The 14,813-nt window shown below is 50.8% G+C and overlaps 1 protein-coding gene across 3 annotated transcripts in view; it reads left to right on the top strand.

The window, feature by feature from the left end:
- Nucleotides 1-582: 582 nt before the first annotated feature.
- The window catches only part of VWA2 (von Willebrand factor A domain containing 2), a 54,841-nt gene continuing 40,610 nt past the window's right edge, over nucleotides 583-14,813 (top strand). Inside the window, exons 1-2 of one of the 3 annotated variants that reach the window (XM_004459887.5) lie at nucleotides 583-1,116; nucleotides 12,563-12,624. In XM_004459887.5, the coding sequence (XP_004459944.2) occupies nucleotides 12,573-12,624 (52 nt within the window). In that variant the 5' untranslated portion in view covers nucleotides 583-1,116; nucleotides 12,563-12,572. Of the gene's footprint in view, nucleotides 1,117-1,565; nucleotides 1,657-12,562; nucleotides 12,625-14,813 lie in introns of those variants that run through there. The other 2 variants (XM_004459886.4, XM_012525689.4) reach the window with 2 other exon arrangements.

Genomic DNA, 14,813 nt, shown 5'->3' with positions numbered 1-14,813 from the left:
AATAACCCCATTTATAATTAAATATGAAAACTACAGATTATGCAACGATAGCTAATCTTCATTGAGCGCTTACTATGCATATGGCATCCTGATAGCCTTTGTGTTCTTTTGCTTTGTGGGGTTTTAAAAAATCCAGGCCCCCTCTAGAGTTCTTGAAGATGCTGGCCCAAAGGCCCGGTCCTTACCGCCCAACTGCAGTAACAGGAGACACAGGTCAACAAAAGGCAATTGCCGTGACAAACGGAAACGATGCCAAAGTCAACGTCTTCGCACGGGTGGGAGCAATAAATCCTGCAAAATTGAGATTGGCAAAGTGCTTTCCGCTGCGGCGCCCGAAGGCTGGAAGACCCGCGCCGAAGGCAGTACCCTGGTTTATTTGAGGATCCTGGCCAACGCCTCGCTAAAAACACGCGAGGAGCGGTGTCGGCGCGGGTCCCAGAAGCGCGCGGCGCACCTCCGCGTGGAGCGCTCCTCCGACGCCAGGCGCGCTCTCTAAAAGCCCCTCGGCGAGAAACTCAGGTGTCCCTCGTGGCTCCCAAACCCCGGGCGCCCCTCCAGCAGGCCTGCAGCGCCCCCTGGCCCGAGCAGAGCCGGGACCTCGCGAGCAGAGCCGCCTGGGCGCCCCGGCTCCCGGGGCGCAGCTCCCCGCGCCGCGCCGCCCGGAGGCGAGCGGGCGCCGCCGCGGGAGTTGCAGCCGCACGCTGCCTCTGCGCGGGGCAGAAGCGGGGCAGAAGCGCGGCGCCGGGGTTCCCGCCAGCGGCCCTGGGAAGGCCGGCTGGTTAGTTAGTCGCGGTCCTCTAAAAGGAGCCCACTTTCTCCGCGTCACCCCCCTCGGAGTGCGGAGACTGCGGAACCCAGCGCGGGCTCGGTGGCCGAGGCGGGCTTTGTTCGGCATTGTCTGCGCCTCTCCCGCGCGCCGCCAGGGAGGCCGCGCGCCTTCCGAGACCTCGGCGTCTGGGGGAAGAGAGCACCTGGCGCCCGCCTCCCTCGGGGGCTCTCCGCGGCCCACCGGGGCGAACCGGGGGTCTTGGAAAGGGGCGTGAGTAGGACTCGCGAGCGACCCCTTCTCTTGGGTCCCGTGCAAGGGTGCGCCGAGCCGAGGGGCGCGCGCCGCAGGTAAGGAGGCAGGAGCTTCGTGGCTAAGGGTGGAGGAGACACTTATTAAATCCGAGCTGTTGGCACAGTGGCGGGGCCCTCCTGCCTTTTACAGGCCAAATGCCGGCGTTACGGTGACTCCCGCGCGCTTTTCCCAGGTGCCGAGTGCCCGCCAAGTCTGCGCAAGCAGAGTCCGAGAGCGGCCCGGGGCCCTGAGAGACTTGCCTGTGGGCGTTAGGAAGTCCAGGGACTATCCCCCTGGTGGTTTCACATGCTGGCACCCTCCTCTCACTCGCACCCTCATCCCGGGCCGCCCTGCTTCCTGGGAACTTCTGTCCTCGGCCACCTGCTGGTACAGTGACTGGGTGTGTCTCAGAATTGTCCCTTCGAAGCTTGCCAGAGGCATCCGTTTGAAAGATTCTGGGCACCCTCACCCAGCTGCCCTCTCATCGTGGGCTCAGTGGCTCTCCCACCTAGAGGGACCTTTCAGCGGTCACAGCACTGATCTGAATAATTAGAGCCTGAACTGTTTTCAACTTATGAGCATCTTTAATGGAAAAGGTAACTAAAAATGGTGTGACATTATATTATGAAATGTGCTTTTTTTTTTTTTGAGAAAAATGTCAGAAACAAGAGGTACAGCTGGTGATGGCAAAAGCCAGGGGAGTGAATTTGTAAATGTCGCTGACTTTCAGTGGCCTGACACCATTCTCTTCCTGTGGGTAGCTGGTTCTGCACGTAGGATATAGCTCTAATCATCTTTTTTTCTATAGAAATTCAGCACCATCTCTTGATAGTATAAGAGTTTGCCAGAGTGGCTCCCCAGGCAAAAATGGGGGTGGGGAGATTCTTTCCCTCCTTTCCCCCGTCTGCTTGACTAGAAGCCATGGACTTCACTTTCTTTAAATCAGGTTTCTGTTTTACCATCCAGAGCTTGTAGTACGCTTGAGCCCCCTGGAATGAATAGGAGTCAGAGGCCCCTGTTTTTACAGATTAAGAAACTGAGACCCAGAAAGCATGGAGTCTGCCCGAGGCAGAGCGCCAGGGCCTAGCAAGCACCGGACTCCTGGCTTTTAAATGAGCTTCATAAGCTGCACGGGTAGTTGGCCTTGGTGGCATTGGAGAGAACCTACTGGTGGAAACGCAAAAGCCTTTTGTTAACGCCCCAAGAGTGTGTGCATCTTCCAGTGACAGAACATTTTCCTGGTAGCCTGGAAGGGCAGATGCTTAATATCTTTTATTGCATGTTATACAACTATGTCATTGAAGGAGCAGCAACAACTGAAGTGTTTTAGATCAATAGTCCTTAAACTTTTGTACTTAAGAGCAGTAAAAAAAAAAAAAAATCGAGAGGCATGTCACAGATGGCACGTTTTCCATTTTATCCAATAAGGATATTTTAAAATAGAACAAATCCCTGCTGTCATCTACAAGGCCATCGGAAGACCCTTGGGGACTCTGCATGAGGTCTGTCGTACACTGCTCCTGTCTCTGAAGCCTCCCCCGCCAGCTCCCTGGAATAGCTGCGTATATGTGAAGTCCTGTCCTTTTTTTAAAATTTATTTAACCTTTTGTCTTCTAAACAGCTCCAGACTGCTTCCTCTTCCATCCACAAAATTACCTGCTGTGTTTCCCTGAATGTGATTTGTCCCCTCTGCCCCCACTTCCTTTCCTATACTGAGTCCCTTTCCCTTGAACTGGATTTCCCTGCCCTCGGATTAGGGAACTTTGTCCTTGCCCAGACGGCTTTTGTGCTGTGGTCTCCTGTGATCCTGGCAACCACATTTTCAGGTAACTAGGATGGGTGGTGTCGTGTCCATTTTAGGGAGGACACTGAGATGGAAGTTGAGGAGTTTACTCAAGAGATCTCAGCTCTCCTGACCTCCGATTGGTGCTCTTTCCACTCCCTTTTGGTCCTGCAGAGCCATCTGGGAAAGCTAAGCCGCCCTGGGCTTGACTCCAGACTTAACTGTTCGCTCTCTCTGTGATCGTGGCTTCAACTTCTCCAAGTCTGTTTCCTCATCTATGAAAATGGAAACGATAACGTTATGAGTTGTTGTTAAATGAAATTAAGATGACAAATGTAATGATACTCTTTTAATACATTTAGGAAGTAGATTACAATTTAGCAAAGACTTTCAGTCACTACCCATTGTAACAGTGGTGAGTTTGTTAAAATGAGATTCTCCCCATTTGAGAGATGCATGAACTGAGGCGGGGAGGGTGTTGCCTGCAGGGGCCCCAGCGGGTTGGATGAAGGACTAGGCTAGGACCAGTCCTCCGTGCTTCCCAGAGTCCCACCATGGGTTGGGGTCCTGCACAGCTTGACAGGGTTGTTGTTTTTTTTTTAATTAATTTATCTATTCCCCCCCCACCCCATCCCAGTTGTCTGCTCTCTGTGTCCATTTGCTGGGTGTTCCTTTGTGACCACTTCTATCCTTATCAGTGGCATTGGGAATCTGTGTTTCTTTTTGTTGCGTCATCTTGTGTGTCAGCTCTCCGTGTGTGGCACCATTCCTGGGCAGGCTGCACTTTCTTTCGCGCTGGGCGGCTCTCCTTACAGGGCGCACTCCTTGCACGTGGGGCTCCCCTATGTGGGGACACCCTTGCGTGGTAGGGCACTCCTTGCACGCATCAGTACTGCGCATGGGCCAGCTCCACATGGGTCAGGAGGCCCTGGGTTTGAACCGCAGACCTCCCATGTGGTAGGCGGATGCCATATCCATTGGGCCAAGTCCGCTTCCCTTGACAGGGTTTTAATACATCTTCAAAGCAAACATCTCTCTTCTGGCTGAAAATGTCTTTTAGGTACGGCAAGCATGAGGGTGCGTGCCCTATGCCTGTCTGCCCACCTTTCTCCCCCGCGCTGTCTGGGACTCCAAAGCGGCACATCTTTTGGCTGTTGGTGCTGATTCCTGGTTGGCACACTGTTGGGTTCTGAAACGTCATAGATTCTGATAGGGTGAGCATCATTTCCCCTGAGCAGTCTTTCAGACGCTGTCCCTGACATAGCAAACTAGAAATGTGTCATCCGCCTTGGCCGACTCTCGGGGCCTGTCCCAAGTGTTCTACAGCGTACAAGAAAGGATTGTTATGGGGAAAGACAGCGAGGACTTGCTGGGGAGACTTCTCCCTCTGCTTTGAAAGCCGTCCTGTTCAGGTATTGACTTTCCTTAGGTGGGGCTCAGATTTCCGTCCCACTGGTTCACAGGCAGCTGCCACAGGCTAATCTAATATTTGTGTTTAGAAGTGCATTTTGGGAAGAGGTGGAAGTGGTTTCCTCTGTAACCCTGCACTCGTTTCATTTTTGATCACAGAGGAGAAGGCAGGTATTGTCCTGCAAAACTGCCTTCGGCCATGGCCGGCCTAGCCCTTCTTTTTCAAAAGTTGCCTTGTTTTGGCTCTCGTTTCTTCCTGTGTTGTGGGAAATGTGTTCCCTGGATAGTGCAGAATGGAATGTTTTTATGTTCTCCTGCAGCAAACCTCACCCAACAATCGAGGGAAGGGGGGGGAGGGGCTCAATCCATTTGCCAGGAATAATGCATGGAATTAGCACGAGTGGTGGAACTGAATGGAACCACGGTGAGCAAGGTGTTTTGTAATGGAAAAGGCTGGACCAGGTGTAGCTGCGGCCCAGTGGTCTGCTTCTGCCTCCGTGGGTGACAGATTATTTCCTACAGCTGTGTGCAAGAACACAGCCGGCCCTGGTGACCCCAGTTGTGTGGCCGAGTATGGGAGTTGTGGGCACATGTTAACTGGGTGCAAAACTGCCGAAGGGCAGGATTCAGGGTGGCAGGTTTTTCATTAAGCATCTGTTCAACTGTTACCGCCCAGAGCAAAGAGCCTTTTTCTGGAGCCTGGACCCTCCGTCCGAGCGTGTGGTCTCCCATCCCACCACTCCCACCCCAGCCCCATATCGTTCCCTTGTTAATCATTATGTGGAAGTGCCACAGCTTTCCCCAGAATCAGGACACCTTGAACAGAGGAGGCCAGAACGGAGGCTGACCCACATAAATAGCTGTGAAACGTGGGGCAAAACATTTAACTTCTCTTTGCCTCAGTGCTATCATCTGTAAAATGGGGCCAATACTCCCTCACTGGCCGGCTGTGAGGATCAGGAGAGAGAAGACCCCTAGATGTGGAGGCCAGTGCCAGGCACAGGAGATGCTCACCAGACAGCAGCTGCTGTTGGTTTTCACTGTGGAATTTATCTTTTGAAAAAGAGGTTTTCTAGACCTAGGAGGTATTTTGAATGAGTAATGTAAGGAAGTTTTGATGTGTGAGGAGGGGATAATAAGCTGGACATTCCAGATGATTGGGTGGGAAGAGTTGGTAAAGAATGCTGTGCCCACCAGCTTGCATCGTGTTAGTTATCTCGGTACGGAAAGGAATGCATTGAGTGCGGTGAGCAAAGAGAGCGATTGGCTGGACCGCTCCAGCCCGGCTGCAGGTCGGTGCTGTGCTGCTTTGGTTACTCTGCAAGCAGGTGTCTCATTGACCACGGACCAAGCACAGACAGGTTGCTGCAGCTCCAGCCGAGACCAGGATGCAGCTCCCCAGGCTCCAGCGACTTTACAGACTCCTCACGGGGCAGAGACAGTGGGCAGTGTCAGAGTGGTAGTGTGGCACAGGGGTTGTGTTGGTGGGGAGGGGGAGAAGGTGCTGCTGAGGTCACAGAGCCCACGTGCTCTGACCTGACCGCCAGAGCGGAGGCATTGACTTCCCTGAATTTATTTGCAAATCACTGCCATAAAGTTTGTTTTAAGGAGCAGAGGCTTGGGAGACCAGAAAGACCTTCAAATGGCCAAGCAGGTGAAGTTACTTAGGACTGTCTCAGTGTTAACTGGGCACCATTACAAGGCAGGGACCCTTCTGCCCTTCCTCCCCTTTGTCCTCACAGCAGCTGGGGGCGGTGGCGGCTAGAATCCTGGCTTTATGCATAATTAACAGGGGGATCCTCAATCTCCTGCTCCTGCCAGAGTGCAGAAGCCATCGCCCCAGAAATCATCGTGAACCTGACAACATTGAGATGTCTTCCCTCTGCCCTGAAGTGCCTGTCTCCACTGCCTCGCCCCTGCCTGCCTCCCAGGTCACAGGTAGAGGCTTGTCGTGTGTCTGTTGTGTAGAGAGAAAAGAAAACATGTCCTTGGGGAAAGGAAAAATCGTGAGCCAGTCTCGCTGGCATGTGCCGGGCTTGGAAGCTAGCAAGAGCATGTCGGCCCTTCCGAGGGCTGGTGTCCTCCCCTTCCACTTTGCTCCCTTTTGCTGCCCGGGGAGCCCCTGGCCTCCTCGCTCTTGCCATACTGCATATCTGATTTTCACTCTCATCACCTGAGCCTCTTACTCATCTCAAATGTGAAGACCCTGAACAAAGACTCTCTGCTGATCAGGATGTTTGATTTAGTTTGTTTCTGGAATGTTTTGAAATCCAAAGAGTTATACTGTGGAGTGAGGTCTGATCATCCTGGGTCTATAGAGGGGCAGGGGAGGAGGCTAATGGAAGTGGGATTTTTAAAGCCTGAGGACACCTTCGGGACATTTTGTAGTTGAAGAACCGTGGCCTCTCCTGGGGACACACAGCTGGAGCGAGAGAGCATCACGATGAGAAATTCAAGGTTGAGACGCTTCTGCCACCACGGAGACAGGTGTGGCCCTGCGTGGGCCACACCATTACCTGAAACCATTACCTGCCAGTCCTGTGGCCATTTGCGGGTGTGTCACCTAAGTGTGGGTGAAGGTCTGAGAGGCTGGCTCAGGGTCCCAGAGCTGACCGCAGCCTGAGAAGCAGCATGGGGAGGGGAAAGTGCACTGGATGAGGCCCCGAGACCTGGGCTCTGTGACTGCCAGGTCCCTTCCCTTCCAAGGCTCGGTGACCTCCTTCATCTCCCAGGCACTTCCAGCTCATTAATTCTGATTGTCCTCTTTACATTCACATCAGACTGAGACCCTCTCACTTCCTGGCTCCTACTCTCTGAGGACAGGAATGAAGGCCCAAGCTTCCCATGAAATCTTTTCTCTTGCCATTTACTCATATTTCCTGCAATTCCACCTTAGGTCTGGCAGCAGCACCTTTATGAACATGATTTGGGTCAGTTTCAACTTTTCTGCAAATCAGAAGTCTCTACATTTCCTGGATAACTCTGATTCTCAGGGTAGATTTTCTAAATGAGCCATTGGTCCCAGCCTGCTGCCTTCTGAATTGGGAGTTGGAGTTCTGTTTCATGCCCCAGCTGGAGGTGTGCTTTTATGCCCAGGCAGGGGCAGTGGAGGGTATCAGACAAGGGCAGGAATCTACCTTTAGTGCAGGTCGGGTTACAGCCACTTTAGCTGCCAAAGATCATCAGGAAACTTCTGCCAACAGTGTCCCCTGGGACATTGTCCCCCAGTGGGGCAGGGGAGGCCTATAGCTCCGAGATACAGGAATGAAAACTTGGTGCACCTGCCTTGGCATCTTGTTCTCAGATGGAGGAGGCGGTCGTTTATCTAAGATGTAAGAGGAATTGTTGTTTGGGCACATCAGGCCAGGTGCACTCCCTGCGGGGTCTGCCTTGGTGATGCCACATGTGTCTGCTGACCACCGTCTCTTTCCGCCCTGGTCTCTGGAACTTGAGATTCTCCTGGAATCCTGAAGCATTTTCCTTTCCATACGTCTGCCCTGAGTTTTCTCTTTGGAATTAGCTCCTGAGTGTCGGTGTTGTTTGTTTAGTGGAGGGAGAATTTAGTAAATGCTACGGGTAGAATAGCCTTGATCTTCCCAAGTCTTTTCTTAATGGATAAGTTTATTGCAGGACAACTGTTGAGTGATTTTTAATGTATTGGATTCCCAAGGGTGAAAAATAGTATTTCTAGAACCTACTATTAAGATATTTTTAGATTTTTCCCTACTGAGTTATATTAGGGAAGAAAGTCTCAATTTTCATTCTGTATGAGCCCTTTCTGTCTCATACTACATGTCCACTTACTTAAACATAAAACTCCCTGAATTCCTGAATTGTGCACCAAGCATATCTTTATGATTGAAATGACGATGCTTTTCCTGGGCCTCACAGCTAAAGTTACAAGTAAACCTCAGGTATGTACACTTATAGAATCAGTTACAGTCTCTAGCTTCTTATTCAAATTATCCCTGCTTTCTGCCTTGAAAACCTCCCTTAAAACTTGATGGGGGCAAATCAACAGATGAGTGGATCAATAAAATGTGGTATAGACATACAATGGAATACTACTCAGCTGTAAGAACAAATACACTACAAACACACGTGATAACATGGATGAATCTTGAGAACCTTATGTTGAGTGAAGCAACCCAGGCATTGAAGGACAAATACTACATGACCTCAATGATATGAAATAAGTAAGCTGCCTCAGAGAGCTAGAGACTGGAAGATAGGCTTACAGGAAATCAGGGGGTGGAGGAAGGATGTGAGCCGATGTCTGCAGGGGTGGAATCTATGATGAGCTGGCGGTAAGTATGAGCACAAAGAAGACATAAAATGGGGGCAAGGGGTTGCCTTTGGGTGGGGTTTTGCGGGTTTGAGGGGGGCTGGGGATGGGTGGATGGGTAATAGTGCCCAAAAATTGGGGGGAGGGAGGGGCAACATACGAACATAGGAGAGTGTCAGGTGTTGGTTGAGAGTAAAATGCTGAGAAAATCGTATCAAAATATAATTAGGAGGGTTACCTGTTTAGGATGCTCAGAGGAGATGGCCTGATGCGGGACAGACTCCTGGGGAATGTCTGAATGCTCATTTTGCCAGAGTGGGTTGTACCATTGGGTAGAGACCCAAGTAGTGAGAGTGGGGGAGTCCTGGGGAGGACTAATGCCCTCAAATAGAGGGAACTGTATCTCTCGAGAGAAAGGGTGGCTCCCAGGGCATTAGGGCAGTTGAGTAAGTCAGACCCTGAACACTGTTGCAAGTGTCTCTGGACGTGGCTCCTCGGGAAATGGAGGTTGGCTGTCACTGTGGGCCCCAAGGGGAGGGGAAAATGGATGTTGAATGGATGGAACCAAGGTAAATGTGGGGTAAGAGAGGAGTTTCGCGAGAGTACACAAGGATTGATATAAAACATGTAATATTACACCATAAACATATAGGGGATGACAGACTAATAATGTAAACCATAATGTAAAACATAGGAAAACTAAAAATTTAGAAAACTGTATATCCTAGAGTATGGACCACAATGTAAGCACAGATGTCACCTTGTTTGAAAGCTATTGTCTCAGAGTCTGTACATCAGTTTAAGTAAATATGATATGAATAAGTTATAAGAATATTGCTGTGGAAGGGAAAAGGTTTTATAGTAGATGTGTGGGAGTACTGTATATTGTATATATGAATTACTGTGATCTAGGACTCTTGTGAAGAGAAGCTCAATAATTAGGAAAAAAGAAAAGGAAAGGATAGGATGTAGAATTTTTCCAAATCAATACGTATTCTATATCTAACCTTTAAACTCATCGCTATATTCCATTTTACTAGTAAAGGATCCTGACATTATGTTGGGCTTCACTTTTCAGGAAGTTTTGGATCACGGAGTGATTCAACAATGGCAGTGGAGGAATACTGGTATAGGATGTTATTGACAGGTGATATATGGTTGACAGGGAGCAATAGCTATACAGGGCATATGTCCAGGGTGCATGGTAATGTTTGGATATACTCATAGTGGCAACAATTAAAAACTACAGCTGGGGGGGTACTGGGTTCCTGGCCGGGGGTGCTCTGTCGTGGTCCCTAGGGGAGCAGCGGCAGTCCCCCAGGTGCAACGGTAAGGACCAGGAAGGAATGAGGGTCCAACAGTGAGCCCCTGATACTAGTGACTATGCTTGTGAGCCTATATGCCTGAAATAAGAACAAGACCTAGAGCAGCACTGTGCCTAGGAGTTTCCTCCTGACAGCCTTCATGTTACTCAAATGTGGCCAGTCTCGAAGCCAAACTCAGCATGTAAATGCAATGCCTTCCCCCCAGTGTGGGACATGACACCTGGGGATGAGCCTCCCTGGCACCGAGGGATCACTACCAAGTACCAAATGGTGATGTAACTAGAAAATGACCTTGAATTAAAGGTTCAACGCAGACTGGCAGAATATCCCTGTCTACATATAATAACAGGAGTTAAAAATGCTGTTTGACCTAAATTAAGGGGGAAATGGAAAGGACAGATGAGTTTATATGGCTATGAGTCTCTAAAAAAGAGTCTGGAGGATGTGAGAAGGATTGCCCTTATGCACACCTGAGCAGAGTCTCAGAGACAGATAAAGTAGATACAACCCCAGGTATTGGTTCTGCTGAGGGCTAAAAAGACCCATAGGTTCTATGGTCATGGCAGATGGGGTTCACTGCTATGTCAGTTGGCCCTTCTTTGGAGCTGGTGTTTCTGCGTGATAGAGTTGGACACAGATGGGATCTCTTTTCACAAGGCTTTCATGCTACTTTACTGGAATTGTAGTTGGTGCTGGGGTTTAAGATATATCTAGGGGATTTGAATCTCTGGACTGACAATATGATAGCCAGGCCCTGAGCCTCAACAGACTTCAACTCCTACACTCTGATTTATTGGTCTTACCCCACTCAGCTAACATGGAGTTGAAGAATGTCAACCACCACACCATGGAGCCTAGAGTGCCTACAACTGAAAGCAGGAGGATTGCATCCAGTATCCATGTAGAATCTAAGCCTCCTCTTGACATAGAGGTGCAATGGACACAACCAATCCAAGGTCCACAGAGAAAATGTGGCATTGGTGTGGGAAAAGTGGCCATGGTGGCTGATGGGTATGGGGAATGAGAAGAAGAGATGAGATGTGGAGGCATTTTCGGGACTTGGAGTTGTCCTGGGTGGTGCTTCAGGGACAATTACCGGACATTGTAAATCCTCCCAGGGCCCACTGGATGGACCGTGGGAGAGTATGGGCTATGATGTTAACCATTGACCATGGGGTGCAGCGATGCCCAGAGATGTACTTACCAAATGCAATGGATGTGTCATGATGATGGGAGTGAGTGTTGCTGGGGGGGGACTGGTGGGGTGGGGGTGGTGGGGTTGAATGGGACCTCATATTTTTTGAATGTAATATTTTTAAAAAATGAATAAAATTTAAAAAAAGAAAAAAACTTGATGGGGGGGAAATGGATGTGGCTCAACCAATTGGGCTCCCATCTACCATATAGAAGGTCCAGGGTTCAATGCCCAATTGCTTCCTGGTGAGGGCAAGCTGGCCCACGTGGCATGCTGGCCCACAGGGGAACGCTGTGCTGTGTGGGAAAGCTGCCCTGCACAGGAGTGCCGGCCGACATGGAGAGCTGGCGCGGCAAGATGACAACAAGAGACACAGAGGATAGAAAATAAGAAGTAGCAGCAAAATGGAGCTGAGGTGGCACAAGAGAGTAATCACCTCTCTCCCTCTCTGGAAGGTCCCAGGATTGGTTCTAGGAGCCGCCTAATGAGAATACAAGCAGACACAAAAGAACACACAGCAAATGGACGCAGAGAGCAGACAACAGGGGGTATGGGGGTGGGGGAGAGAAATCTTTTAAAAAGCAAAACTTGATTGGGAATAAAAAACAAACCTAGGCCCCATGGTCTTGAATTTTATCTATGCTAGAAGCCTTATTAGGCAATCAAAAATGTGTAAGAGGGAAGCAGCTGTGGCTCAAGCAATTGAGCTCCCATTTACCATATGGAGGGCTGGGGCTGCACGGCATGGAGAGGCGCAGGCCTCCAAGTAGCACGGAGAGGCACACCAAAAAGACGATGGTACAACCAGATAGAAGAAAAAAAGCATATAAGAAAATACTTTAACTTCTTCCTGAGCCATATTACCGTTCATAAATGATTTAGAGAACATGGGCTTTCTTGGGCTCCCGTCTTCTTAGCTAAGGAAAGGTTTGGTGTCCTTGCTAGAAGTTTTCAGAAAATGAGGACATTGCAAATTAAACCTTCAGTCTGTCATATTTTAACTCCGTCATGAAAATATGGAGACCTGGGGGGGGGGGGGCGGGGGGCAGTGACCACCCAAGGTTACGGGGCTGATGGGGCCAAGGGAGAGCCCAGGACTCTTAACTCTGGACAAGAGTCGGTGGAAGAGCTGGGGTGAATTTGGAGAGGGATAGTATTGTGGGGAAGATGTTAGCTTGTCAGTAAAAATCCAAGTCGGATGGTTAGACCAGTGAATTGTATACTTGAAAGTGGTTAAAAGTGCTTTTTTTATGTTGTATAAAATAAAATTTTCCACAATGAATTTTTAAAAATCAAAGTAGTTGGAATAAAGTCTTTTTTTTTTTCCCCCCACTTCTGGCTGTTTGGGAATCTGTGCCACCTTCAGGTTGTGGGAGCTATTGTGGTGAGGAGGGACCTCCAGGGTCATGTTTGTGTCCCAGGGAAGACTGAGTACTTGTCATCTGGTGGTTGACTTAGAGAGCTGACAGAATTAACTGATGCTTTTTTCCTCCTGACTCTGCAGTTAGAGCAACATGCCCTCTTTCCTGTTGCTGGAAGCCGTCTGTATCTTCTTGTTTTCCAGAGGTAAGATGGTTTTCAGTGGGGGGTAAGATACTGAGGAGTATGGTTTGCTTCAAATCCATCAGCTTTACCTCTTGGATCCATCTGCTTCTCTCTGCTGCATGGCCACCTCCTAGTCTAAGCCCCATCATCTTGTGCTTGGACTACTGCAGTAGCCTCCTGACTGGTCTGGTCTGTGGGATCTTGCTCTCGTTCACTCTCTACACAACACAGCAGCCATTTTGCTATGCTAATCTGGTCATGTCTTGCCCCCTTGCAGGCCCTCCCCCATACCTAAAACGTTTACTGACTTCCCGCTGCTCTGCCTGGTCTGTCCCTGCACCCTGCCCACATCTACCTGGGGCACTCTCCCGTCTCCCCTTGGGCTGCAGCACCCCCACTCTCTTCAGGCCTGCCTGGCACCCTTGCTCCCTCCCACCACCGGGGTTCTGAATGATGTTGGTCGTTCTGCCTGGAACACCCCTTCTCCTTGACACCCCCACCCTGCTAGACTGCTGGTCCTTCAGCACCAAGCACAGTTACTGTAGGACCCCCAGATCAGGCCACATCTCCTATTACGCCCTCCCAGGACCCTGGCTATCTCTGCTTGGAGCACTTAATACAGATAGGACTTTGCTTTTATGGGAATTTTTAAAACGTAATGCCCATTTCCCCCTTGAACATAAGCTCCATGAGGAAGGAGACTGTACACTGTTTATTCATTCCTGTATAATCTCGGCACCTGCTTCGTGTTCAAGAAATGGAAATTAATGATTGACTAATGGAGCAAATCAGCTTTCTTTTTACTTCTCACTTTGCCCCTCTCAAGTTTTAGTGTGAGATGGTAGGAAAATATGACATGATAGGGGAGGAGTATGAGATGGTAGGAAAAAGAATCTGAGTGGCCTGCTGGGTGTTGCCCTACAAGTACGAACACCTGCGCTGGGTGACCAAGCTGTCCGAGTCTGGCTCAGGGTCCCCTTCTGTAAAACCAGGGCTCTGAGGTTCCCTCTGCCTCTGTGGTCTGCATTTTGGTGCGTCGGTGTGCTCTGTCTGCCGAGTTGGCGGTTGTCACCGCCTGCCGGTTCCCCGGAGCCAGGGCAAGTTGAGGCAGGCTGGGAGAAGGGGCTGGGTGCTCCAGCCGGCCTGCTCAGCCTGCCTGCCGCCCTCCCCAGTGCAACTCAAGCCAAGCCTTGCAGGCCGGATGGTGTAAACAGGAGGTTGGTGGCCAAGGGTGGGGGTGGTGGCGAGATGTGTCTGGGGACAGGTCCTAAAGGAGGTCACTGGAGCTCCAGGCACAGCCAGCTTCTGCTCCAGCTCGTCATGCAGCCTTGCCTTCCGTGGCTCTGTCCAGTCTACGGAGCACGTTCACATCGCTGGGGTTTACAGATGGGGAGGACCAGAGAGGCTGTGCAACGCAAAGCTTAGATTAAAACCCAGGTCTCCTCACTCCTGGCCTGGCCCCGCCGCAGCTCTGGGTGGTGCGGTGGGGAATGAACAGAAATGACCTCTCTGCTAACCCTCAGTCTGTAAAGTGAAAGGCTTTACTAGAGGAGTGAATCTCCACCCTGGCTGCTCATTAGCGTCACCTGGGAGCTTTAGTCCTGACAGTTTAGAGTTGTCACACGTCAGTCAGCTTTCTGTGCCCCGGGCTAGCTGTGCGGAGTCCTGGGGTGCTCTCACAGGGCGGTGCTGTCATCGGCTTGGGGTGGGGCTGTGGAGCTGGCTGGTGGCTCAGCACGCTGACTTAGAGCCAGCTCCTCCACGGAGAGAGTAAGGGGAGGGCATGTCAGGAGAGCAGAGACGGCCTGCTCAAAGGGTGATGAGAGAGCTCGAAACTGGTTTGCCCTGGGGAGTAGCCAAGGGAGGGGCACCCTGAAAGAGCTGCAAGGCAGGGTGGGAGCAGCCCAGGGGGCCCCCAGTGAACAGCTGACCAGGAGCAAACTCCAGGGGGTGCTGCAAGCCAGAGGCATCGCCCAGACTTACGCGGCATTTGGTGTCGGCCCCTCCACCTCCCTCAGTTGCAAACCCCACATGCCCACCCTCCCGGGGCTGTGGCTGTGAGACCTGCCTTCCTCCCGGTCCCCTCACCTTGACTTCTTTCCGGGAGGTCCATCACACTCATGTCCTGTTCGCCCCCTTCCCCTGGCTTTTCCGACTCCAGGGCTCTGCTCACCCCAGCTTTGCTTCCTCTATACTCCCCCATGGGACAT

The sequence above is a fragment of the Dasypus novemcinctus genome, chromosome 6, assembly GCF_030445035.2.
Source record: "Dasypus novemcinctus isolate mDasNov1 chromosome 6, mDasNov1.1.hap2, whole genome shotgun sequence".
Classification (NCBI taxonomy): Eukaryota; Metazoa; Chordata; class Mammalia; order Cingulata; family Dasypodidae; genus Dasypus; species Dasypus novemcinctus.
The sequence above is the reverse complement of the archived record's forward strand: the minus strand, read 5'-3'. Positions and strand labels throughout refer to the sequence as shown.